Here is a 27539-nt window from a genome sequence, read left to right as displayed (position 1 = left end):
TGGAGAAGGGAGGAATTTATGACTAAAGAAGAACTAGAGGGGCAGCTGGTGAAGTGGATAGAGCACTAGCCCTGAAGTCAGGAGGACCCGAGTTCAAATCTGACCTCAGATACTTAACACTTCTTAGCTGTGTGATCCTGGGCAAGTCACTTAACCCTAATTGTCTCAGCAAAAAACAAAAAAAACCTAAAGAACATTATGGACAATTTTGATTAAATTAAATTTTGCACAAACAAAACCAACAGGAACAAGATTAAAAGGAAAGTACAAAACTAGAAAAAAAATCTTTATAATTTTTAATGTTTGTTACATTGTTTGGTTGCATGACAGGGCAAGCTTTCAGAAGAGATGGGGGAGAGATAGGGTTGAGGACATGGGTAGAGGAAGAGGCTGTAATATGGAGAAGGGCACCAGCTTCTTTGAGGCAGGAGAAAAATAAAAGTAGTACTGTGTTTTATTTAGTATATATCTCCTATATTTCCTAGTCTTGTTCTCTGAATATTTTAGCAGTAGCTTAATAAGCATGGGTAAAATTGTATTAGAATGATTACTTAAAAGATTTAGAGGGGGAGTTAGATGGCACAATGGATAGAGCATCCACCCAGTTCAAATCCCACCTCAGACACTTAACACTTCCTGGCTATGTAATCCTGAGCAAGTCACTTAACCACAATTGCCTCAGGGGGAAAAAAAGTTTTAGATTAAACTTTTTAATAATTTGAATGTCAAATACAAGAAATGGTTTCAAAGTGTAATTGGATCCAAAAAGAAAACAAAAATGACATAGAAATAAAATAGTCTTTTAGCAGCATTTCTCTGAATATTTCTCTTGGACTTCACTAGAGCAACCTACTAGGGCAGCTAAGTGATATAGTGGATATAGGTCTAGCGGCAGTGAGACAACTCTTAACTGAGTTTAAATGAGGCCTGAGACAATAGGTGTCTGACTAAATTAAGTCACTTAATCTAGTTTGTTTCAAGTAAAAATGGAAATGGCAAAACTAGATTCTAACTAAAATCTTTAAGAAAATTTCAAATGGAATCATAAGGAGTTGAGAAAAAAAAAAAAAAAGCAAACCAAATAATTGAACTGAACAAAGCAACCCTTATCTTTGTTTTTTTTTCTAACAAGATTTATTTTATTTCCTTTATTAAGAGGATTTAAAGTGATTTTCCAAAATTTCAACAAGGGCTTCTTCATTTGCTGACACTAGCAGTCTTTGGATCAGCATATCCAGAGGTCTCCCACCACATAAAAATTCCTGACAAAAGAAATAAGTATTAATTATTCTGAAAAATAGTTACTTATGAAAAGTTAGTGAACTAGAAAAAATTAAAGAGAAGGGTCAAGTGATATAATTATTTTTTTAATGTTTTGTCACATAAAATCAGGAAGAAACATATACAGAAGGAACATTAGTTCAAAAGTGCTTTTAAAAATCTGAAATTTAAGTAGTCTTTAAAAAGTTATAAATTGTCAGTCTAGTTTATCAATCAGTTTTTTTCTGGTGTTGGTTAATTTATCAACAAATAGTGCCATATACCAGGAAGTGGCTAAAATAAAATGTGACTTGCATAGTTGAAGATCATTGCTGTTGAATCAAAGGTGAGAGATAGTAGTCATAAGGCTCAGAACACTTGGGATTTTTCTTCTCCCAATTACCTCTGTTAATTTTGGACAAGTAATTTAACTTCTCTGGATCTCAGGTTTCTTATCTGGAAAATGAATGTGCTCTAGGCATCTATCCAACTTTTAAACATTCTATGATTTTGCCTCTGAATAAATTTAAACCCTTACATTCACTTCTACCAAAAACATCTTTTCTTTCTCAGATTTCTTAGCATTCATTTCCATTGTATCACTATTCCAAGGTTAGACCCAGATATTTTGCAATTTCCCTTCAACCATACACCCACTTTTATGCTTACTTTTGAACTTTTTTCCAGTGTATAAAATATTCCAAGAGCCCAATATCTTATTATCTAAATTCAGATGATATGTAAACATATAATAAAAAAATCTTAATAGTTTCTAATACTTTTTTACTTTCATTATTTCATTTGATTCAACAGCACTCTGAATCCACAATCTGTTGAACATAATAGGTACTTAATTCCTTATAAACTGCATTTGCAGTTAGCTTGGATTTGCATAGTTTGTTTCAATCAGAAGATTTCAAAAATACTTTATAAACCTCTGCTGAATTTAAGAAGGAATAGGAAGACAGAGGCCAAGTCTTTGATTCTAAGAGCATTCCCTATTCAAATGATGACCTTCAATAAATTATAGGTTTGTGCAAAAATTTTACATGTCCTTACTGGCTAATGCCCAACTATATGATCATGGGAAGCACACGGAGAAATAAACTACAATTTATTCACTTGAGTGACCTATACTATCAGAAGGAAATGGAGATGAGTGTCTCAATTCTCTCTCTCACACACACACACACACATATATATATATTCCTATCATTTTCAGAATGGAAACCTTGAAATAATAGGCACACAACATACGTATGTATATATGTACATAATATGTATGTTACATGTGTGCACATGCACACATACACAAATATCTTGAGCAGTCACAGAAGATACATTAATTACAAATCATTTTTTGTAAAAGCAGAGGAATGAAAAAAGTACTTATAAAAACAAAAGATGGTTATAAATTGTTAACAAAGAAAGATTATATCCTTGTTAGCCTATCCTCTTTTTAATATGGTCTGAACAGGAGTCTTTACTAGTCAATTCAGCCAACAAAACTATCTGCATGATAATTTTTGAGTATTTGTGATGCTTTCTAGAGATCTCTTTAGCCTTGAGTTCTCACCATATTATTAGACCCCGAGGAAAGATTCACACAATGTTATGTTTAGTATTGGTAAAGAAGTAAAAGAGAGCCTGGAGACACATCAACATATAAAGTCAAAAAACAGGTTTTTTTTTTTTTTTTTAAACAAGAGGGCTGATAACTTTTAAAATGAGGCACTGAGCCAGATTTGGTGGTGCACACCTGTAATTACCACTGCTGCTGAGTCTGAGTGAGTCAGAGGCTGAATCTGTGAATCACTTGGGATCAGGTATCCAACACTAATATCAGGTATCCAGAACCCACAAAGAACAGAGGCCCATCAAGCAGCCTAAGAAAGAGTGAATCAGTCCAGGGCAGAAAAATGGGGTAGGTTAAAACTTCCTAACAAATCGCATGAGTAGCCACTGTTTATCCAACTTGGGTGAGAGACCCAATCTCAGGATAAAAAAAAAAAAAAAAAAGTATGTAAGCTTTGACTTTGACTCTTCATGTCTCTCAAAGAAAGTCCTAATTGTGAGCTAATTGAAAGTATTTACAAATTTGAGGGATTGTAAATACAAACTGCCATATTGATTCCAGATAATTTTTCCAATTCTCTATTTCCACAATTGTCTTGCTATACAAGAAAAATCAGATCAAAAAGGAAAAAATGAGAAAGAAAACAAAATGTGAGCAAACAACAACAAAAAATGAAAATGCTATGTTGTAATCCACACTCAATCCCCACAGTCATCTCTCTGGGTGCAGATGGCTCTCTTCATTGGAACTGGTCTGAATCAGCTCATTGTAGAAAAGAGCCACATTTGTTGGAATTAATCATTGTTACTGTGTACAATATTCTCTTGGTTCTACTCACTCCATTTAGCATCAATCAGTTCATGTAAGTTTCTCTAGGCCTCTCTGAAATCCTCCTCCTGATCATTTCTTATAAAACAATAATATTCCATAACATTCATATACTGTAACTTATTCAGCCATCCTCAACTGATGGGAATCAGTTTCCAGTTTCTTGCCATCACAAAAAGGGCTGCTACAAACATTTTGCATATGTGGGACCTTTTCCCTTTTTTATAATCAGATAATTTGTTAACATTTATTTTTTTTATTATTTTTTTTATAATATTATCCCTTGTGTTCATTTTTCCAAATTATCCCCCCCTCCCTCTACTCCCTCCCCACCAATGACAGGCAATCCCATACATTTTACATGTGTTATAATATAACCTAGATACAATACATGTGTGTAAATACCATTTTCTTGTTGCACAATAAGCATTAGATTCTGAAGGTACATGTAATCTGGGCAGACAGATATTAGTGCTAAATTTGTTAACATTTAGAATACAGCCATGTGAAATTATTTGTTTATAACCAGAAGTGAGTAAATAAAGCAAATTCAGAGGAAATACCTTAATATCTCGAGCTTCGTAAGAGATTCTATGGTCAGTGACTCTGTCCTGGGTGAAGTTATATGTCCGAATTCTTTCTGACTGGGCTCTTGTTCCCACCTGTGTTATAACAAGCACTAATCAATGTCTTAATTCACATGCTACAACTTGTCTAATCCTTATAATTGATTTTCTTTTCCAAAGCACTTAAATTGCTCTCAAAAATGTACATTGAAATACCAAATTTTAAATCTTGAATGGACCTTAGAAATCACTTAATTCTTCTTCCTTCCCCCCCCTCCCCCCCCAAGGCTGGGTTAAGTGATTTGCCCAGGGTCACACAGCTAGGAAGTGTTAAGTGTCAGAGATCATATTTAAACTCTGGTCCTCCTGAATTCAGGGCTGGTGCTCTATCCACTGCAACACCTAGCTGCCCCTGTAATCACTTAATTCAACCCATTAATTTTACATGAGGAAACTTTGGCTTAATAAGTATAAGTCATTAACAAGGTCACACATATCAAATTAAAACTATCTCTACAAACTTGACCTTTTTTCCTCTATACAACAAAAACAAGGAATGGTTAGTAACTTCTTTTTAAAAAGAATTAAAATTATTTGTGCAGAAACTTCTGTTTAAATAATTTATATAACCTATGATTTCATCAGCAGGGGCACTCCCCTCTGCTAATCATCAATCCCTTTACATCTCTGAAAAATCTTGTCAGTAAAAAATTATTCTCTGGCAATAAAAACTTCATTAATATGTGTAGAAGAATCGCACATATTTAACATCAGTTACTTGTCATCTAGGGGAATGGGTTAAGGGAAAAAGGAGAAAAAAATTTGGAACACAAGGTTTTGCAAGGGTGAATGTTGAAAATTATGTGTAGGTTTTGAAAATAAAAAGCTTTTACTGGGAATACTGGAAAGCAAATTGTCAAAAATTAGATTTAACATATCTGTATTTCTTAAGTTTTAATGCTGTCATCTTTTCTTGTAGTTCTTATCCTAGTTTCTATTTAGTAATTCATTGGTTAGAATAGAAAAATATCTAAATAATTTGCATATTGGTTGTTTATTTTCTGAAATATATTACATATTTCCATGAAAAAAAAAAAAAAAGAAAATAAAAAGCTTTAAAAAAAAAAAAAAAAACATGAGGGAAAAATCAGTTTGAAAAAGTAGCCAGCTTGCTTCTGCTCCTATGACAAAAGCCATCATCAGATTGCAGATCTGCCTAATAAACTAATAGAAATACAGGAACAGTTCTGGACAGCTAAGGAATAACTCAGGTCAGAGAAAGGCAACATGGTCTGGATAAAAAGTGCTTAACAAAGAAGCACATTTTATCTCCTTTGGATGAAAGCAGACTTTTCAATCCTGAGCAATTCTTAGGAGGGCTTTGTTCTTTTCAGTCATTTCAGTCAAGATCAATATGTTAGTGTGACACTATTTGGGGTTTTCTTGGCAAAGACATTCCTGAAGTGGTTTTCCCTTCTGTAGTTCATTTTACAGATGAGGAAACTGAGGCAAACAGAGTTAAGTGACTTTCCCAGTGTCATGCAGCTGGTAAGTGTCTGAGGTCTGAATTTGGGTTCTCTTGACGTTAGGCCTGATTCTATTCACTGAATCACTTAGCTGCCCAAATAGAAAGGTTAGCTATAATGATTATAATATATGATTTATAACAATATTTATATAATATAGCATATAGTTATTATACTATTTACAAATTTCTTATTATCAGAGCATGACATTGACATTCAATATGGGAAAAATATTATACAGGATAAACACTTAAATGTTTTAAATTTTTATGCAGTAGGAAGAAGTTCATTACCTATATCTTACCTGGAGTTTTCGAACACTCTGTCTTTTGCTTTGTTCTCTGTCAACAGTCTGCTGGTAGAGTTTAGCTCTTAAGACACGCAAAGCTGTATCTTTATTTTGGATCTGTGATCTTTCTTGCTGGCATTCGACAACTAATCCTGAAAAATCAGAAGTGAACAATGGTCACATGCATATTAAGCATGCTGTATTACATGTCATAATAATTTGCTTGGTGCTTTAGACTGGAAAACCGGAATCGAAAGTACACTTATTTCAAGTTAAAGGGCCTCCTTTCCAATTACATACTTCCTGAGCAATTCTGGGACAAGACCTACAATTCCTTTTTTTTTACATTTAATTGTATTTAATTAGTTGTAGAATACACTTCCATATTAACTACTTCTTTTTATTTATTTATTTTTATTTTTTTAGAATTCCTTGTCTATAAACAGAGTTGATTAGATTATAGGATCTCTTAGGAACTTTTCAGTTCTAAATCCTATCCTCACAAATGAGAGTTCATCTTCAATCAAAAGATTTCCAGTGGCAGGGAACCTATTACCTCCTCCGAGAGCCCATCCCACTTACAGATAGCACCAATTGTTAGGAAGTATTTCCTTCTATATAACTGAAGTCTGCTCTTTGGCAGCTTCTATCCATTTCTCTTAGTTCTGTCTTCTGGGGCCAATCACAACATCTCTAAGATAATAAAGGGGTGGGAAAAAAAGACTTTTGGCTGGACAATATGCACACAGGCCCAGTGGAAACAGAAAGAGACAAACATATGTCATGTTATAGAATCCCCATGCAGGAACTGGGAAAACACTTATATCTACATTTTCATACCTCATATGTTTCCCCAAATTGACTTGAGTACCCGGGGACCCTTTCATCTTAAATACAATTATTAATACAAGAAAAAACATCTAGCAAAGAACTGAAAGTAAACTAGATGCTCATGAGCTGGGGAATGGCTAACTGAAATGGGGTACATGAATGTAGGGGAATATGATGATTAGGATGTCTAGACAGATGTCCATAAACTATGAAGTGAAGAGACAAGAAAACAATATACACAACTTCAAAATGTACATGGAAAGAACCACCCACAGAACAAAGTGAATACTGCAAAATTACAAAGGATAAGTATGGCTCCAAAGTAGAGATTTTAGAAAATTCCTTCTCCCTTCCCTGAAGGGATGAGAGATCCCCAGCTGTGGAACACTGAATATATTTTCAGATTATTTTTTAATGTATTCATTTTATTTCAGGCATGTTCTCTGTTCCCCATGACCATTTAAATATCCCCAAAACAGTAATTACACACCAAAGATTTTATATGTTGATTTCCCCCCTCTTCTTTTATATTCTTTAAAAATAATATACTGTCTTATATAGAATAATTCTTGGTGGGGAGGGAGGGAGATGGATACAGGGAGAAATTGACATTAAAAACAAAATATAATAAAAAATTACTTTAAAAACAGAAAAACATCTTTTTAAAAGTTCATATCTAAATAGCAGAAGTTAAAAAAAATTGTAACTAAAGGAGGAAAATAAGGGGAAAAAATAGGGAAAAAAGCCCTAGCACATAAAGTTTTTTTTCTTTCTTTTTTTTTTTTTTTACTATTAATTTTATAATTATAACATTTTTTGACAGTACATATGGCTAGGTAATTTTTTACAACATTATCCCTTGTACTCCCTTCTGTTCCGAATTTTCCTCTCCTTCCCTCCACCCCCTTCCCTAGATGGCGGGCATTCCCATACAGCACATAAAGTTCTGATCTCAAGCTAATCTAAGTTCTAAGTCACAGACAATTTGGGCAGTGTATGTTAGAATGGATCTTCATCAACCCAGATCCCAGTGTCTGACCCCAGATATGGTCATCTTTTTCCTTCTTGTCTTCAAGTTGTGTCATGTTTCTTCTCCTCCTACTACCCTTTTTATCGCTTCTTGGCACTGACCTGGCAGTGATCTTGTTGCTGGAAATTTTTCTGGACACAGGACATTCCATTTTTTGCATGATTTAGTTTCCTTTTTCTAAGTTTCTTGATAATTTGTTGCTTGTGGCCAGCACTAGTCTTACTGGAGAACTAAGGCTTTTCCCTTATTTTCCGAATTAGCACCTATATCAGAGGTTCTTAGCTTGAGGTCCAGTAATCCTCCCAATGGATAAATTCCAGGAGGTTCATTAATATGAAAAAAATTACATTTTTATTTTCATTAAACTCCAGCAGAAAATTAAAATTGCCTTCAATTACAAATTTAAAAACAAACATTTTGAGAAGACATCCATAAGCTTTACCAAGCTGCCAAAGGGGTCTGGTACATACAAAAAAGTTAAGAACCCCTGCCCTAGATTCTTCTTATCATATGGTCATAGTATTGGATTACAGACATAATCAGTCTTGGCTGCCACAGGCATGTGGCTAATTGAAACTCTTGGGCAGCAAGAGGATTGTATAAATATGTTTACACATATTGAATTTAACATTTTAACATGTATAACATATATTGGATTGCTTACTATCTAAAGAGAGGAGGTGGGAGAAAGGAGGGGGAAATCTGAAACACAAGAATTTGCAAGGATCAGTGTTGAAAAATTATCTGTGAATATGTTTTGAAAACAAAAGCTTTAATAAATAAAAAGAAAAAACATCTGCATTTGCACATTCCCTTTAACATTTCTTTTTGAAAATTTAAGAATGATGAACTTTTCTTGACTTCAGGTGCCATTTCTTATTACTTGACCCTTGATGCTTCTTACTTGTGAATCAGCTAAAACTCCAGACATATCCATTTCTTTTCATTCAAGTACAAAATGATCAAAACTCAGTTATTTCCAAAGAAAGAGAGGAAGATCTCAGAAGCCACCTAAATATACTTTACAATTCAAAAATGTCATCTAGAATATCTATTTAAATGAAATAAATGTCATCTTTGAGAGGGAAAGTTCATCCCAAATACTATAATCAGGAGCAGATGACTTTGGAAAGAAAAAAATTACAGTCCATAGTGAGAACTATGGACATTTGAAGATTTGGGGTCAGTAAGGAATCTAAAAAAGGAGAATACTTTTGTTAGCCTTTTTTGTTCACTGCCCAGAAAAGTGGTGACAAGTATTTAGTTAGCAATTTAAAAAGAAAATCTTACAATAAATAAGAGAGAGAATTTTCAGACCAAATGGATCTTCTTCAAATTTTACATTTTAATGGTATGAAAGGAACTTAGAAATAATTAATTCTTAATTATCTAAAATATTAAAACAATACATATATTGGATTTAACCTATATTTTAACATGTATAATATACATTGGATTACTTGCCATTTAGGGGAGAGAGTAAGGGGAAAGGAGGGGAAAATTTGAAACCCAAGGCTGTGCAAGGATCAATGTTGAAAAATTATATGTGCATGTTTTGAAAATTAAAAAAATAAAATAAAATATTAAGACAGGGCACTATATATATATATATGAATTATAAATAGGAAAGCTTACTCTCTTTTTAAAAAGGGTTTGCATTTTATTTTAGTTTTTTGAGTCGGTCAATCAGACTTGTCACATAGCTAGTAAGTACTCCTGACCAGGACTGATGCTTTATCCATTGCATCACTTAACTGCCCTCAAAACAATTTTTAATTAATTTCTTCAACTTGCTTAAGCCTAAACAAACATTTTAGCCTACCCCTGTAGTATACTTAGGGAAAAAGAGTCAGATGGATAGAGAATTGTTAGGCACAGGACATCCAATAGTACCTGAGTCTATAAGGAATTGGGGCTGTGAAGAATCACATTTTACGGATGAAGAAAGATGGGGGGAAGAGGGGTTAGGGATAGAGAAGGAAAATGACTTGTGCATCATCTTATAGGTAGTTATAGCAGAGTAGAGATTTGAACCCAGCTCTTTTAGCTTTACATACAAGGCTCATTCCAGAAGCTGGAGTTCTACTGTTTCATTCCTGGGAGGGAGAATTTATAGTTTATATTTCCCCCACCCTAGAACCTGAAAAGTGCATAAAAAGGTAATCTTCCATTTCATGATAATCACTATAGTACTTCAGTATAGACATTTGGCCAAGAGCCTCAACATGTAAGTTAGCAGACATTGAAATACTGCCATAACTTCCCTAAAAGGAAGAATTTTTCCTTTTTAGAGAAAGTAAATAAGTTTTAAAACAGGGGTGGATGGGTGGATGTAAAGAATGAATTTGGAAAATGGGAATTAGTTTCTCTTAGACAATTATTGACTTGGAAGTCTTTTAAAGTCTTTGGGTCTCTACTTTTTCTTCTAAAAAATAAAAGTGTCAGACAAAATGATCTCTGGGAACTCTCCCAGGCCTATATTCTCTAATACCTAAAATTAAAATCATAATACATATACATATCATATATAATATCATAAATATTCATTGGAATTGTTTGCAAAGTCTGGGAACTTCCAGAATTAGGAAACAAATCAGGAAAGTTAGGAACAGAGTTCAGGCCACCTTACAGGTTTGGGTAAAAGCCAGGGATTTAAATGTGAGATCATAGCTAGGGAACTGTTATTTCCAGGGTGGATCACAAAGGCTTAAGTCTAAAAGGAGATGTAACAGCAAGACATCAGTTCATCAGGGAAAGGAAAACTGGAATGTGAGTGATGCTAGCCAGGATCTAAAAATACTCCATGATCAGGGGCATGTATCTAAGCAAGAACCGGGCATGTGGTTGGCTGAGGCTCCAGGAGCCAACAATTATTGGGGTTCAAACAGACACAGAGTCTATGTCAGAGAAGTCAGGCAGGAAGTGTGGAAAGGTCCAGCTGTTGGAAGACTGAAGTTTACGAAGAATAAACATATAGTCTGTGCCAAGACCAAATTCAGACTAAAATAAGATTGTGTTGATGGTGAATCCATCATAGAACTTCTGTCTTCCTTGCCTAAGGTTGGCGGTTGTTCAAGTTTGGAACAGGTCTAAGTCCATGGTTAGGGAACAGATAAGATAACACTAATCCTGGGGTTTTTAACCTTCGATTAGTTTAAATAGTGGGTTTTTTGAGAGATTTAAGGGAAATCTTTGAACTTGGTTTAAAAAATATATATTTTTACTTTATTTTATTTCATTTTATTTTTACTGATTTTTGATCAACTTATTTTACTGTATGCATTAAAATATTCTGAGAAGGGGATCACTGGCTTCACCAGAGTACTAAAGAAATCCATCTATGATACAAAAAGGCTAAGAACCCCGAACTAATCCTTGTTAAGGAGGCTTAGGAATTTCCAGGAAGTCTAAAGTTTAGGGCTGGATCAGAGGAACAGTATAGAAGAGGTATTTGGAGCTAAGTCAAGCAGCCATGGCAAGACATACTCCAATAACTACCAGAAAGACTCAGGTGTCTTTTAAGCCCAACTTAGACCAACCTTTTTATCCCCATGTTGTCTGGCCAATCCTTTAAGATTTAAAGGGCCTTTGCAGGTCGATCAGGCATCCACCCTGTCTGTATCTTTGGTAAAGGTACTTCCTCCTCCTAGATAGTATCAGGTACCATGCCTTCATCACCCTTGGTGAATTCAATTAATAGGCGAGAACTTTAAGAAGCCTAGCTACCTTGGGAATTCACTGGATTCTAACTGAAAAAAAAGTATAACATCCAAAAGAGCAAAGACATACTTACCCGTGGGAATATGAACAATTCGTACTGCACTGTCTGTTGTATTAACATGCTGCCCTCCTGCTCCTTTGGCCCGAAATGTATCTATACGCAAATCCTTGGGTTCCACTTTAATGTCTACCTAAAATGAAAGGCATTTATAAGCGCTACCCTTAGTGAGATTTTCTATGTAATAATAATAATAGTAATATTTTTTCTTTTCCCTGAGGCAATTGGGTTAAGTGACTTGCCCAGGGTCACACAACCAGGAAGTGTTAAGTGTCTGAGACCAGATTTGAACTCAGGTCCTCCTGAATTCAGGGCTGGTGCTCTATCTACTGCACCACTTAGCTGCCCAATAATAATAATTTTTTACTAAAACTTTTTCAGTAAAATGGTGTTTTGCAATAAAGTAATTTATTACCACTACTTGAGACTAATAAGAAAAAAAATCCACAATTTTTTTTTTTTTAACCATAAGCATTGCATTCTAATTTCTTGCCATTTAGTGATATTAGTTTTGAATGTTATCAACCAACAGAAACTAGATTAAAAGGGAAGTACAAAGCTGGGGAAAATTTTTTACAGTGTTTCTGATAAAAGTCTCATTTAAAATAATCCGAATCCTTATTGACTAGAGAAATACAAATCAAAGCAATTTTGAGATACCAGATTGGTTAAGATAACAAGAAAAGATAATAAATGTTAACTGGGACATATAGATTGTTGGTGGAGTTGTGAACTGATCCAACCATTCTGAAGAGCAATTTGGAACTATACCCAAGGGGCTATAAAACTGTGCATCCCTTTTGACCCAGAAGTGACAGTACTGGGTCTGTATCCCAAAGGAAATCATAAAGGAGGGAAAAGGACCCATATGTGCAAAAATGTTTGTTTGTGGCAGCTCTTTTCGTAGTAGCAAGGAATTGAAAACTGAGTAGATGTCCATTAATTGGGGAATGGATAAATAAATTGTAGTACATGCAGGTGGTAGAATATTATTGTTCTATGAAAAATGATGAACAAGCTGATTATAGAAAGGCCTGGAAAGATTTGTAAGAACTGATGCTGAACAAAACAAGCAGAACCAGGAGTACATTGTATACAATAAGTAAGGAAGTATGATGATTAACTATGTAAGACTTGGTTCTTCTCAGTGGTTCAGTGATTCAAAGCAATCCCAATAGATTTTGGATAGTGCCATCTACACCCAGAAAAAGAACTAAGGAGACTGAATAAAAACCAACATGCTATGTTCACTTCTTTTTTCTGTTTTGTTTTTCCCTCTCTCCCTCTCTGGTTTTTCTCACCTAACATGATTCATAAAGCAATTTATATTATAAATAAGAAAAATAAAAAAAATTTTGAATGTTATCAAATCAAAGGTAATCTAATATTACATAAGCTTTGCTTCTCTGTCACTTAAAGAGTTATAATGAAGAATACTATTATACTCCTAAATATCAAAGTATTTTTCTATATCAATAGTCTTCTAGTGATAATACTATATCTAAAATTCATAATAGATATTTAATAAATGTTTGTTTTCTTCCTTCTTTCTGCCTTCTTTTCTTCCTCCCTCTCCTTTTCTTTCTCTCCCTCCTTTCTTTCCTTCCAAAAAATTGAAGTAAAGAGTAACTTGAAGGATAATAAAGAGGTGAATGAACATCCTGAACAGTTGGCAACACATCACAAATGAAAACACAGAAACAGTGTAAATAATGTGGTACAGTAGAAATAGTGCTGGGTTCAGTTAGAAGACTTGGGTCCAAATTCTGACTTTGCCCTTTCCTAACTGCAAGTAAGTAATTTCACTTCTCTGGTTCTCAGTTATTTTATAAAATCAAAGAGTTGACTTTCCTGTTGTTGTTTGCTTGCATTTTGTTTTCTTTCTCAAGCTTTTTTTTTTTTTTCTTCTTGATTAGATTTCTCTTATGCAGCAAGATAACTGTATAAATATGTACACATATATTGGATTTAACATATATTTTAACATATTTAACATGTATGGGATTACCTGCCATGTAGGAGAGGGGGGGGAAGGAGGGGGAAATTTGGAACAGAAGATTTTACAAGGGTCAATGATGAAAAATTACCCATGTATATGTTTTGTAAATAAAAAGCTTTAATAAAATAAAATAAAAAATCAAATCAAATCAAATCAAATCAAAGAGTTGAATTAGATGGTCTCTCAGGTCCCTTTTAGCTCTAAATCTATGATTCTATGATCCCAGGGTAAAAAAGTAAGCCAATCATGCAACAAGAGCAAGGAATAACCAGTGAAGTCTCAACAGGATTAACTAATTAATATCCACACAATGGCAAGAGAATAAGAGGCTGGGTCCCAGGATACTGGGGAGACCAAGGTGGTGGATTTATAGGAGGATATGGACCAGAATGGCACAAGATGGACAGAGAACTGCTTTGGTGGATGAATAGGTTGCAATCTGCTTTAATGCTACTTTTCTACCCAGTTTTTAACTTCCCTTTCCTTCCATATTTTCTACATATCTTTGCACAATCTGAATTTGTCAACAAGTTTATATAAAACCTGTTAGCTCCTCTTTTTTATCTGTAGGGAAATTATTTCTGCTTGCCTTCAGAATTTAATTTTTGAGGGCTTTCTGTTGTTTTTTTTTTTTTTTTTTTTTTTTTCAGCCAACTTGCCCTGCAAAATAGTGTATCACTGGATTCCACTAGCCTTTCTTTGGAATTGGCTGTGCTAACATCTCAGGAGCAGGAGATTGTGACCAGCCTCTCCCTGAATCAATAACTCTGTGAGAGGATGCTCATGTGCCCTCATAATTCCTAATTCAACAATAGGTTTCTTTCTGTTGGTCCAGTTTGAGAATAGCATAGCCGTTCCCCTCATTATTTCTTCTATCTTTTAAAGGATGAATTTATCATTAAGTCACAAATTGATTAGTTTCTCTGCTTTTTGGCAGACAGAACATCAGTTGATGCTCCAACACTACAATATTGTAATACACAATATTGTTTATAATCTTTCCTGCATCTCTCATCTCACTCTATCCTTCTGCCAGTCTCTAGAATACTCCTGTGACAAATGTTTTTGTTGCTACCTCTGTTAATCTTCACCCAAATGCTTTTCATGTTTTTCCCTCAAGTTCTAACATGTCTTCTAAGAAGGAGATAGTCATAATATGCTATGCTAGTCAATCTCCTGTATCTAATCTATATCTTTTGATATCCACACACATATAAAACCTTCCAGAGCCAAATTATAGTCATAAATTGCAACCAACCAAGTCTTAGTGATACTTATTTGGTCAAGTATCCTTCATTTTATTAGACTGACTAGGTCACTGTGTTTCTGACCTATAATTATATGCTTGCATATAAGTAACTGTGAAAGTCACAGAAGGAATAGATCATTGTTCAGAGCAGATGGAATAATGATAATGGACTAGAGAGAAAAAGCAGAATTATACAAATTTAATTTTATTTGCTTTCTAAATAAAGAAAATATTCTTCAGACTAAGGATAGAACTAAACTGAATAACAGGAAATTCACATTAAGAAAGATGAGATTTATGGAGAGATGAAATCTTAACTATTCTTACTGATAATTTCCTTCTTGAAAAGTTAGAGAAAGTAATAACAGGAATTGTTTTTATACCTGATTATAACCACCAAAGAAAAACAGGTTAGGGAACTCTAGAAAGCTCCTGATGTAATCTTTAAGAGGATGAGCTAGCAAACTCTGAGTGCCTGCAGTGATTAATCTTGATCATGGAAAACAGATAACACAGACTTTACTCAGTGGAGAGGTAGAGATTATGGGTATGGAGTATTATATACACTGTTCCTTATTACAAAGGAGTACAAAGGGAGACATAGCTGGTTTATATTAATAGTAATGCAAAACAGGGGGCGGGAACAACAAAACAAGCATTTGTCAAGTGCCTAATAGATGCTAAACTATTACAAATGTTATCTTATTTGATTCTCACAACAACTCTGGGAAGGAAATGCTATTATTTTCCCCATTTTATAGTAGAGAAAACTGAGGCAGACAGAGATTAAGTGACTTGCTCAGTCACGCAGCTAATAAATTTCTGACTCAGAATTCAGGTCTTTCTGACTCCAGGCTTAGCATTGTATCCAATGCACCAATTAGCTGACTCTAAAAAAAATCAAATAAACAAACAAACAAACAAAAAAACCAAACCCTAAAATACTTCCAAAAAAATTAAGTTAAAGTGAATTAAATTTTTAAAAATAAATGATTTGCTCAATCTAAAAGGCTGAAATTTGCATCAATGCTTAAAAATAACCCTGTGATTTCAATGATGTGCAATTTTTTTCACCTAGCAGATCACAACCCTCTACAGCAACAGATGGTTTTATTAGTAGCTATGGTCATATCTTCTTCACCTGATGGCTTATCTTTTTTGGGTGAATGTCACTAGTCCACTGCTAGATTTCTACTTTGATTTTCTAGCCTTCTAGGGTTTGTACAGCACCTAATATTGTAAAATAATAATAAAATTAAAAATTTAAAAATATAAAATAATAAAAATAAAATTATAAAATAATTACAATGATAAAGGCTAATATAGAGCTTTTGAGAAAGTATAAAGTATTTCCTGTGTCTGACATTCTCTTCCTCCTTATCTCTGTCTTTCAGCTTCCCTGATTTCCTTCCACACTGGGCTCAAGTCCCACCTTCTTGTAAAGGGCTTTCCCCATTCCCTTCACTATGGTCTTCCCTCTGAGATCACCTCCCCTTACACTGATTAGAACTTGTAAGTTTACAGTAGTCTGCTGGTTGTCTCCCCCATTAGAATGTGAGCTCCTTGAAGATAAGGATCATAATTTTACCTTGATTTGCACCCTGAGAACTTTGCACCATGCTTCACATATAGTGAGCCCTTCACAAATGCTTCCTGGATCACTGACAATAAATAGCCTTCACACTGGAAAAAGCTGAAGGCTCACTTTTGGGTTATGGAACACTTTTTGAGATCATGAAAACAACTGATTCTCCCAGAAAAGGAAAATCTTGTACATAATGTCTATTTAGACTGACTTCTAGTGAGGTTACCTCATCTGGCTGAGGAAGAACAATAACTGACATTGTTCCAGTATGAATTCTCTGCATCCTTGAGGAAAGGCCGACTTCAGGAATTCTTTGAACTCGATGAATCCCACCTTCATACTTCAAATACTTATAGACACTGTCACCAGAAACTCGAGCTGCTGCGTGGTGCAAGCCACCTTCAAATACAAAGAAATTCCAAGGAAATTCACCTCTAAAAGAACACTGATTTGAGGTCTCGCTAATTCCTATTTAAGGTCTAGTTTAGTATATGATAAACCCTTAAAAGTCAGAGCTTTGTCTGAATGGAGTTGCTCTGTTGACAGGATTCTTGGATGAAAGAGAGATGCTCAGTAACACTATTTGATAATGTCAATTAATCTAATAAGAATTAAAACTTTTAAATGAACTACAGTACAATCAATTCCTGATTGTTTCCAGCTAGATCTTTTTTTTTTTTTTCCTGAGGCAATTGGGTTAGTTAAGTGACTTGCCCAGGGTCACACAGCTAGGAAGTGCTAAGTGCCTGAGGCCACATTTGAACTCAGGTACTCCTGAATTCAGGGCTGGTGCTCTATCTACTGCACCAATTAGCTGCCCCCTATTTCCAGATCAAGAGAAAAATTAACAGCATTTAGCTAGGGCTGACTTCTTCAGCTCATTGTGCACTGTTAATATCATCACCACCACCACCATCACTACCACCATCATCATCAAAATGGTAAAATACAGTTAAGATTTACAAAACACATTATAAATAAATATTAGCTATTTTATCCTCACAACAATCTTTGGAGGTAAGTACTATATAATCTCCATTTTACTAATAAAGAAACTGAGACAAACAAAGGGTCACACAATTATCAAATGTCTGAAAGCAAAGTATTGCTGCTATCATTTCACATATACAATTCAGTACATAGCTTATAATTATGTCTAGGATTATTCACAGTAGTTCTATGTTTAGTCTTGTTTTCCACAAATAAAACAAAGGATAGGGCTGTGTCGTGTGGACAGAATACGAAGCTTGGAGTCAGAAAGCCCCGAATTCAAGTGCAACCTCAGATACTAGCTGTGGGATCTTGGGCAAGCCATCTGACCTCTTTTTGCTTCAGTTTCCCCAAATGCAAAAAGAGGAAAATAATCACATGTATCTCCTAGAGATCTAAGGATCAAACAAGAAAAAGTTTACAAAGTGCTTAGTGCCTGGCACTTTGTGGGTACTATATAAATGATTGAATGATTGCTGTTGTTATTATTATTATCATCCCTGTGATTTCATTATGTAGGACCCTCCTTCAAGAATAAACTCCCACCATCAATGCAAGTCAGCATCTTTGCTAAGATTACTGTGTACTAGGCATTGTGCCAGGCACACGTGCCGGGCTCAGACTCAGAATTCCTAGAGCTCTGAGAGGCGAGTGACTTGTCCAGACTCCCAGAGTCAGAAGGTGTCCGACAAAGACTTGTACCGGGGCCTGGCTCTGAGGTTTGCCTGTCAGTAGAACCTGGTAAGCACTTAATCAACACTTTTAAATTTTAATTGGATTTTAAGTTTCTAGAGGGACTGCCTTATCCATGCATGCATTCCTCTGTCCAGAAGCACTGGCCTAGTCAAACCCACCTGGGCATTCAATTCATACTTATTCAATGTCTTTCCTATCCAACTGATAAACTCCTCAAAGGCCAGAATCGCGTTTTTTCCTTGTTCAGTAACATTTCTGTAAATCCCCTGTTCATTAAAAAATTATTCAAGTCGAGATGATGATAAAAATCAGAGAGGGGAGGGGCAGACACCAAAGAGCAGCAGTGCGTACCGTAGTCGGCTGCAGTGTAGTTTAGCGTCTCAAAGTTCCAACCCTTGTAACAGGAATAGCTCTGGTACATTTCAAATATTTCTCTGGTAAACTGTTGGCAGATATCGCCTAAAAGAAAGCACAGTCAGCTGGCTCGAGTTCTAAGGAAAAACAAGACCAAACCAAACCCTTTCTATAGCTTCCTCCCCTGCTGTCCACAGGCCCTGGCGTAACTGAAAGGACCCGGAGTGTGAATACTAGGTCCACTTGTGCAGGCTGCAATCTCTCTAGTCTTGAAGATGACCTTTGCCATGGCTAAAAAACTGGTTCTCAATCACCAACTCAAGCCAATAAGCGTATCTGAAGCACATTTTAAAAATGCAAGTTAAAGTTTTAGAAATTTTATGGGATCTATTTTAACATATTTAACATATATTGGGTTACTTGCCACCTAGGGGAGGGGGATGAGGAAGAGGAGGGGAAAATTTGGAACACAAGCTTTGGGAAGGCTCAATGTTGGAAAATTATTCATGCTTACGTTTTGAAAATAAAAAGCTTTAATAAAAAAAAAAAAAAGGAAATTTTATGTGAGAAAAACAATAGAATCAGACACACTGAAGGAATAGTGCTTCAAGGGGGAACACTGTCTTATTTTCTTAGGAAAGACTTGATGAACAATAGGTGTGGAATGGAACATACATCAAACAGGGTCAGTGTTTTTTTGGCTTCTGTGGCAAAGTGATAGTTATTGGGACGTAAAAGCAATATTCTCAAAAAATAATTACTACAAAATTTTTTATTTTCTTTATTAAAGCTTTTCATTTTCAAAGCATATGAATGGATAATTTTTCAACATTGACTCTTGCAAAACCTTGCTTTCCAAATTTTTCCCCCTCTTCCCCTCACCTCCTCCTCACCCAGATGGCAAGTAATCCATTATATGTTAAACATGGTTTTAAAAATGTTAAATCCAATATATGTACAAGATTTTTTAAAAAGAAAATAAAAAAGGTAAATAATGGGGAAACATCTGAAAGGGAAGCCCTTAAGGTTTCTTTTGCTTCTGTAAGAAGTAGTATTAGGTAAGATTAAGATAGAAAACTTTGTTTATTTTTTCTCTGCCACCATCACTGGTGAAACAAAGCAAGGCACTAGAGCAAGTAAAACAGGGAAGACTTAAGAATCTTGTAGGAGGTCAATTAGGAAACTGTTTTTGTTCTCCCCTCTAGAACAACCTCTTCCCCCTTTTACTTCACCTTTTCTTCCTTGGAAAAAAGTCCCATAAATCAGGTCATTTTTTAAAACCTATTCTTTAAATAAGGATTCAATCTAAGTTTTAGTGTGTATAAAATCTGGAGCACTTAAAAAAAAAACACAAATAAACAAACAAAAAAAAAAAACTGGAGGGAAAACTTAATGTGCTAAAAAGTATAGGCTTGAAGAAAAATTCAGTCAGTACTCTTCGTGTATCTCTCTCTCTCTCTCTCTCTCTCTCTCTCTCTCTCTCTCTCTCTCTCTCTCTCTCTCTCTCTCTCTATATATATATATATATATATATATGTACACATTCACACCCATACCCACACACACCCATATACATAAAATTCACAGAGACTTTCCCCCTAGGCACTTGACTTAAGCAGAGTTCTATATCTGTTCAGCTTAATTTCCCCCAAATGATGGGGCAATTTGGTATTTCCCCAGGGAATAATTTCAGTAGGATAATTAAGTAGACTTTTGCCTTTATCCTTCAGACATTCTTCCCCTTCAGTGTTCTTAAGGTCAGCTATATCAACTATCACTAGTTGGTTACAGCTGAGCTCTAGTTCCTAAGCATAATCCAACAGAACCCAAGAGAAAGCAGATGGCATTACCTTTCCTTGTTTGCCACTCACCTTTCAGGCTGCCCCTTTATTATAAAACTGCTCTGAAAACAAGGCACTAAACCACTATATGATATTATTTTTCTTGGTCCCTCCTTAGAAGTGCCTTTGGTGTTTGCCTTAACCTGATTTTAAATACATTAAAGTGCTGAAACATAGGAAGAAATTGTGCAGTGTAATTCATATCAATTTTCACAAGTCACATACATATTGCCTTGATTTGCATCCATTAGTTTGTTTTTTTTTTTAACTTTTAAAGCATGTATTTCATTTTTAAAAGTTTACCTTCCTTGAAAGAGATATCTTAAGAGTCTGAGTGAAGACAAATGAAAGAAAAATACTTGATATTTGAGAATTTGAATTTTTTTCATGAAATGATTTTACTGACCTCCAGTTGTTCTTCCAGATGTTACTTCTAAAATAACATCATTCTTGTCATCTCTCTCCTTTGGCACTAGAGACTGAAAAAGCTAAAAGATGGGGAAAAGACATTGTAATGTTTATGTACTATGAATATGTCTATTTTCCCTCATTCACTTATTAAAAGTGAATGTTTTGAATTAATTTGAATTAATTATTCAAATAAATGTACCTAAGAGATCCTGTATAATAATCTCAAAGCACTTAATTAGTAAGGTAACTAAGGTTCATTATTTCTAAATGATTAATAGACTGCAATAAAGATGATACTCAATATGAAATAAATGGTCATTTCACATTGACGATTCATTGGCAATGAATTCAAGAGATTCTATTTCCTACTATTTTATCATTTAAAATTTTTCAAATGTTAGACACTGTTTAAAAGACAAAGTTTTATATTCAATTTCCCTTAGTTGGGATTTATTATAATTATTTCCAAAACAATAGCTTCATTCACCCAAAGAAAAAAAAAGCTTCAAAAACCTTTCCTGGAGGAGATAAAGATTTTTGTGATATGACTGTTCATTAACTCTTCCTCTGGATGAGAGCAAGGACATCATATCCTGCCTTGACTTTTTCTCACATTTACTTTCTGCTTGAAGAGAGTTCTTGGAATCTATCCTCAGACTCAAAAAGAGAATTTCTGAGGTACAACTAGAAATGGTGAAACCCTAATTAAAAAAACAAAACAAAACCCAGAGTGGAAGGGAAAACATTTCACAGCTGCCTAGTTACCTTTCCGAATGAAACTAATAAGAGCTACCAAGAGTAATTGAGATTCTCCAGCTATTTTTCTTGATTATAGAGTTTAAATTGTAAACCACATTGTAAAGAACACTATATTGAAAGCCAGAAATCTTGACTGTCTTGATTTTATACTCATTTTTAAGTCTGTGATAATAATAAACTAACTCTGCTACCTCTGCTTCATCCCATTTCCAGGATTTCTAGTTTGATGGGAAATAAAAGTAGATTGGCAGCTAGTGGGCAGCAGATCATATTTTCTACTTTGGATTTTTAGCCAAGCAAGCTTTTGAAAAAGAAGAGATCCATTATTGGTAAATTCGAGGAGGAGTGAGGGAATGCAGTCCTTGAAGTTGGTCTGATATAGTCTGATTTACAGTTGAAGAAATGGACCAAGGTGTGCTCTAGCTTAGATCATACAGGTAGTAAATGACCTAGTCAGGATTCAAGTCTAGGCCTTCCAACTCAAAATCTATTGCTCTGTCCACTAGACTGTACTAAATCCATCCCAACCACCCTGCTTTTATTATCCTCTTGAGTGAGCTGCATGTGGAGTTGGAAATTTAAATTTAAATCCTTCCTCAGACCCTAAATAACTACATGAAACTGGCCAAGTTGCTTCTCCCTTGTCTGCTTCAGCTTTCCCAAATATAACATGGTATTAGTCAAAGTACCTGCTTCTAGAGCTGTTGTGAAGATAAAATGAGACATTTGTAAAGCACTTTGCAAACCTGCAAGTACCAAATATGACCAATTGTTATTACTGTTATTACTGATGAGAATAGCTATAATAATGATATAAAATCATGTAGTCTCTGTAAGACAGAATGAACTCTAAAGTGGAAGAACTCTCAGTAAAAGCACTGAACTATGTGATGTCCATGAGATTAGAGATTACCTCTCTGCACAACCTATTGATCTTCTGATTAATGACTTCTCTTTCTTCCAAAGCAAGTTCAAGGAGCTGTTTCTCATCTTGTTTGTCTAAATCTAAAAAGCAACAAACAGAAATGATGGTTACAAGTTTTTGGTCCAACTTCTTCATGGTAAAGATGTGGAACCCAAGGAGGAAGCACGGGGCAGTGAAAGCAGTGACCAACATGCTAGGGATGCCATCAAAGGACCTCTGAGAAGAGAGGCTGGGTAGGGTGGAGGATGGAGGTTCAGTTCAAATCCCCTAGAAACCTATTTGTTGTCTGATTCTGGGCAGGTCACTGACATCTCGGTTCATCTGTAACATGAAGGTGATTCTAACTTTAAATACATGACTTTATGGTCAGAGTTGCAAGTGGCCCTGCCTTTCCTACCTAGACCTAATCAATTCTAGGTTTCAGTTTTTTCATCTATAAATGAAGGGTGTGGACTTGGAAAATTTCCATTTCTCAATCTATGAGCCTATCAAACCAATTCTAATTCTAGTTTGGCTATTAGCTAATTATGAAAGATTAGCAAACAATTTCACCTTCTAGAGCCCCCAGCCTCCTTATGTATATGTGACATGAAGAGTTTGGACTGGATCAGAAGGTCTTTTCTGGGGACTTGCCCAAGATCATAAAATGGGGATTAAACAAAATCTATTTCTCCCACCTTCCAGTACAGCACCACTTTGGCCAAATTGTCCCAACATAACTATTATCAGGCTCCCAAGTTCCAGTCCTTATTAATATTTAAACTTGCAGCAGCTGTGTTTTGTCATTTCTCTGAATAGGTCATGATATAAAATTTTTAAACAATCCACAATGTTCCTTGTATACAATATTCTCTTGACTCCATGAATTTTCCATGGCTGTCCATTATGCCTGTAATGCTTTCCCTTCTCATCTCTACCTCCTGGCTTCTCTTCCTTCCTTTAGGACTGAGGTAAAATCCCACTTTTTACAAGAAGCCTTTCTCTGCTCCTTTATACTAATCCTTTCCAAAATTATCTCCAGTTTATTCTGTATAGAGCTTGCTTTTACATGGTTATTTACATATTGTCTCCCCCATTAGACTGTGAAATCCTTAAGAGCAGGGACTGATTTTCCCTTTCTCTGTATCCCTGGGATTTACCACAGTGATTGACATGTAGTATGCTCTTCATAAATGCTTTTTTTGAATTCATTTGGCTTAAATCACAGAGTCAATTATAAGAACTGACTGGTTGACCACAAAGTATGCAACATTTATGTAGTTCTGAATCTTGGTAAATATGACAGTTTGATTGTCTCAGGTTACAATGCATATAAAACTTGGAAAAATGTTAATTTTATTACAGTAATCATCAGCATCATCATTAGGTAATATAGAATATTTATACTGTGACAGACAATGCATTGTTGTTATTGTTGTTTAGTAATATCCAAGTCTTTGTGACTATGGATTATAGCAGGTCAATGCTGTCCACACATTTTCTTGGCAAAGATACTGAATTGGTTTGGCATTTTCTTCTCCAGTGGATTAAGGCAAACAGGTCAAGTGACTTGCCCAGGATCATGTCATTAGTAAATATCTGAGGTCATATCTGAACTCAGGTCTTCTGGACTCCTGTAAGTCACACTATATCATTAATATGTTAATCAGAGAATACATGCCTTTTACTGTCAGAATTTATATTCTATCCACTTATTTTACCTTAGAAGCTTTTAATAATTTTGGTACTCTGAGGCATTAATAATTTTTTTAATTTTTAAAAAACAAATAAAAAAACCCAAAATTTTAAATTAATTTAAAATTAAAATCATATAAGACAACAGTGGATAGAATAATTTTCAAAAGGTCCTATATTTAACTACATAAGGCAACAGTGGATAGAACTACAGATGGGTCTTCAGACATTAGCTGTGGCAAATCTTAGCAAATCATTTAAATTGATTGCCTTAGTTTTCTCAATTGTAAAATAATAAGAATCAAAGTACTTAGCTCCCAAAGTTGTTAAGAGGATAAAGTAAGACTTGTAAAATGTTTTATAAACATTAAAGCTAAGTGTTAAGTTGACAATAAAAATCATTTAAAAATATGTAACAGGGACTTCTGACATTTTTTTTGAGTGAAGAAATGATGTGATAAGAATAATATTAAAATAAGCATTGTGTTTGTGTGTATATATATATATATATATATATATACATACATATATCTATATATACATTTGTGCATATATATGTATACTTACTTTTACACATTGATTCTAATTCTTCAATTGCTTTTTCAGACTCTTGAATTTCTTTATAGATGGCGGTAAACTGAGCCAACTCAGCATGTCTTTTGCTCATAGTCCTTCGATCACCTTCACTCACAGAAATATGATGCAATAATCCATCAAGTTTCTGATATTCTCCACTCAAGTCCTCCACATATTTCTGTAGTGCTTTATGTTTCCACAGTATCCTGGTATCTTGCTGACAATATAGCCTTGACCAGTTTCTATGTAATGGAAAATAATATATATGGTTCCAATTTGGCCTAAAAATGCACTGCTTTAGGTTAAGCCTGTTTCTTCTGCATAGATGAGAAAGATGATAGAAGCGACATTGCTGGTAATAATTAAGTGAAAGTATCCAATAATTCAGGTAACGACTCATCTCAGCACCTGGAATTTTATAAATACAATCACTGAAACAAAATCTGCTTCTGTTACTTTAGCAAGAAAATTATAAAACAAAATAGACCTCAAAAATCTCTTCTAGTCTCTTTACCACCTAAAGCCTTAATACTTACCAACCTCTAAAATAATTCCTCCACACTTCTTCAAGTAGTAAAATGGGAGTAATCAATTGATTGAAAGCAACTTCATTTTCTCCCTGCCCATTTCTGTTAATCAATCTAATCAAATGATTAGGGCTACTGATAGAAGAGGACTATTTATTTAGGGTTATAAGGTTTATAAATAACACTTTTTCTATAGTGACCCTTACTAAAAACTAATGAGCAGAAAAGATTAGAAACAGCCATTTAAAAATTACCTCCAAATTCCAAAGACTGGATCTTACTGCATGGGTGAACAATTAGAAAATATTTGACATGCAGTATACAAAAAGTCTTTGAAATCAATTAATGTAATTCAAGTTCAGAATTCTTTCCCCTTTATTGTAATGATTTTCTCTTTAATTTCTCTTCTGTTATCCTTTTTCCACTGTAAGAGTTTCTAGTTCTTATGTAGAATGTAGTCAATAGAGAAGAAAATTCTAGTGAAAATAGTCCTGGTAGAAGATCTTTTGAGACTAGTGGGTGAAAAAAAAATTGTTAATAATGAAGTTTGAAGATTTTCTGTGTAGAGTAACTATCACTTATTACTATAATATGTAATTTATATATAACAATGGTTTCATAGGATAATAAAAAGAATAAAATTTTATGGAAATGGATAATATAAGAAAAATATATTGTATCTGGAACTCAGAAGTTTATATGTTGATGGAGTTAATGGACAAAAGCAAATTGATTTGAATCATAGGAAAAATATAACTTAGAAATACAAAGTTAATCAAAAATCAACTATGTAGGGTTCTGTGATTAACACAGAATATCAGCTCCTATTTATAATATGATACATAAAGGTAATATGTATGGAACACTCTATATATTACAAAGCAATCAACATAATTATTTTTAATAAACGGATAGATTGACTACCACAATAACTCTGTGGGGTAGATTGAACTATTATTCCCAATTTTAAAGATGGGGAAGGCACAAGACTCAATCAAATTCAGGCTATCGGATTTCAAGTGCAGAGCTCTTTTCAAAATACCACTATCTTTAATCACTATCTTTAATTAAATTTCATTAGAAGGAGCCTATAACCAACAATGGAAAAGAGGTAGTAGGAAATTGAAAATTTCAACCACAGCTGAAATTTTGGGGCTGCTTTACAGTGGCCTCAAGTAAATTTAAAGAATTCTGTCCTAAGAACTCTTAGACAATCGCTTGCGCCAGAAAAAAAAAAAAAAAAAAAAAAAGGAAGGAACCATATATTTTAAAATGTTATTTCAGGTTTTCAAGAGAGACTGTAGACCTAGAGACTTCTCAAAGTCCCTAAACCTCACTGATGAGAAACATAAGCTACTATAATTATTCTAAAATCTAGAACTAAGGGTTTCTTTGAAATTCTATAGACTACTCCTCAGAATATTATTTTGCATAAAATGTGCAGGCTTTACAAAGGAAGCCAATTATATTAAAATAATTGTGGTTTTACTTTAAAATTCTGGCGTCTCCCATACTCGCCCCCAGCTAGGTAAAGAACCTCTGATTCTAAAGAATACAAGGCTGTCCTACAGCAGGAAGAGCAAGTCTTCCAGCCCTCAGAAATAAGATGCTTGGGTGCTGATAGCCCATTTTGCATCACTTCTGACAAGCTAAGCGTAAGCTCTTCACGTGTGCAGGAGGGGAGCCTCATCTGCAAGAGGCTGGCGTAAGATCCAGCTGTTTTTAGCGATGAGAGGTGCACAGTTCCCAGAGGAGGAGAAATCACTCAGTATATCAGGTCCACTCATGATGTAACTAACTTTCCTTCTGGAGCCTGAAATGCTGAAGCAATAAAAATGCAACCTCTGCAAAGCTTTCCGGGCCCTTCTTATGAAATCTACACGTGAAAAGGGAAATTAAAAAGGCGAGCTGCTCCAGAGTGTGGCAAGTGCCCAGACTTCTTAATTAAGAGCCATCCTCGCCATCTCAACAGCTCTCTCACATCATAAAGGGGTCACTTACCATTTCTGGGGAGCCCTCCCAGCACCCTCTTTTATCTCCACAAGTTTCTAGGCTCCTAGGTTAGAAATTTAGGGTCATTTTGGCAGTTCATTACCCCCAGAGAGAACAGTGGGAAAAGATGGAGCCCCAGAGTAAGTGACAAGGACAAAAGCAGAAACACAACTAATAACCGAGACTTTACCTTTATAAGAGCGCAGCCATTGAAAAGGAAGGGGGAATAGAGAGCTAAACTACAACTCCCAGAATTCCCGTTGCCAAAGCATAAACT

At 34.8% G+C, this 27539-nt stretch overlaps 1 protein-coding gene across 1 annotated transcript; it reads right to left on the bottom strand.

Moving 5' to 3' along the window:
* Positions 1–1116: 1116 nt before the first annotated feature.
* MTRF1 (mitochondrial translation release factor 1) lies at positions 1117–27539 on the bottom strand. The gene is made up of 10 exons (XM_074299196.1): positions 27453–27539; positions 24735–25151; positions 22482–22573; positions 20805–20886; positions 18555–18662; positions 16744–16916; positions 11700–11817; positions 6061–6197; positions 4228–4326; positions 1117–1262 (listed from the first exon to the last, which is right to left on the bottom strand). The coding sequence occupies exons 2-10, from the start codon at positions 25141–25143 to the stop codon at positions 1152–1154; spliced, it is 1329 nt and encodes a 442-aa protein (XP_074155297.1). The 5' UTR covers positions 25144–25151; positions 27453–27539; the 3' UTR covers positions 1117–1151.

The sequence above is a fragment of the Sminthopsis crassicaudata genome, chromosome 3, assembly GCF_048593235.1.
Source record: "Sminthopsis crassicaudata isolate SCR6 chromosome 3, ASM4859323v1, whole genome shotgun sequence".
Taxonomy (NCBI): Eukaryota; Metazoa; Chordata; class Mammalia; order Dasyuromorphia; family Dasyuridae; genus Sminthopsis; species Sminthopsis crassicaudata.
This window is presented reverse-complemented; position numbering and strand designations above follow the sequence as displayed.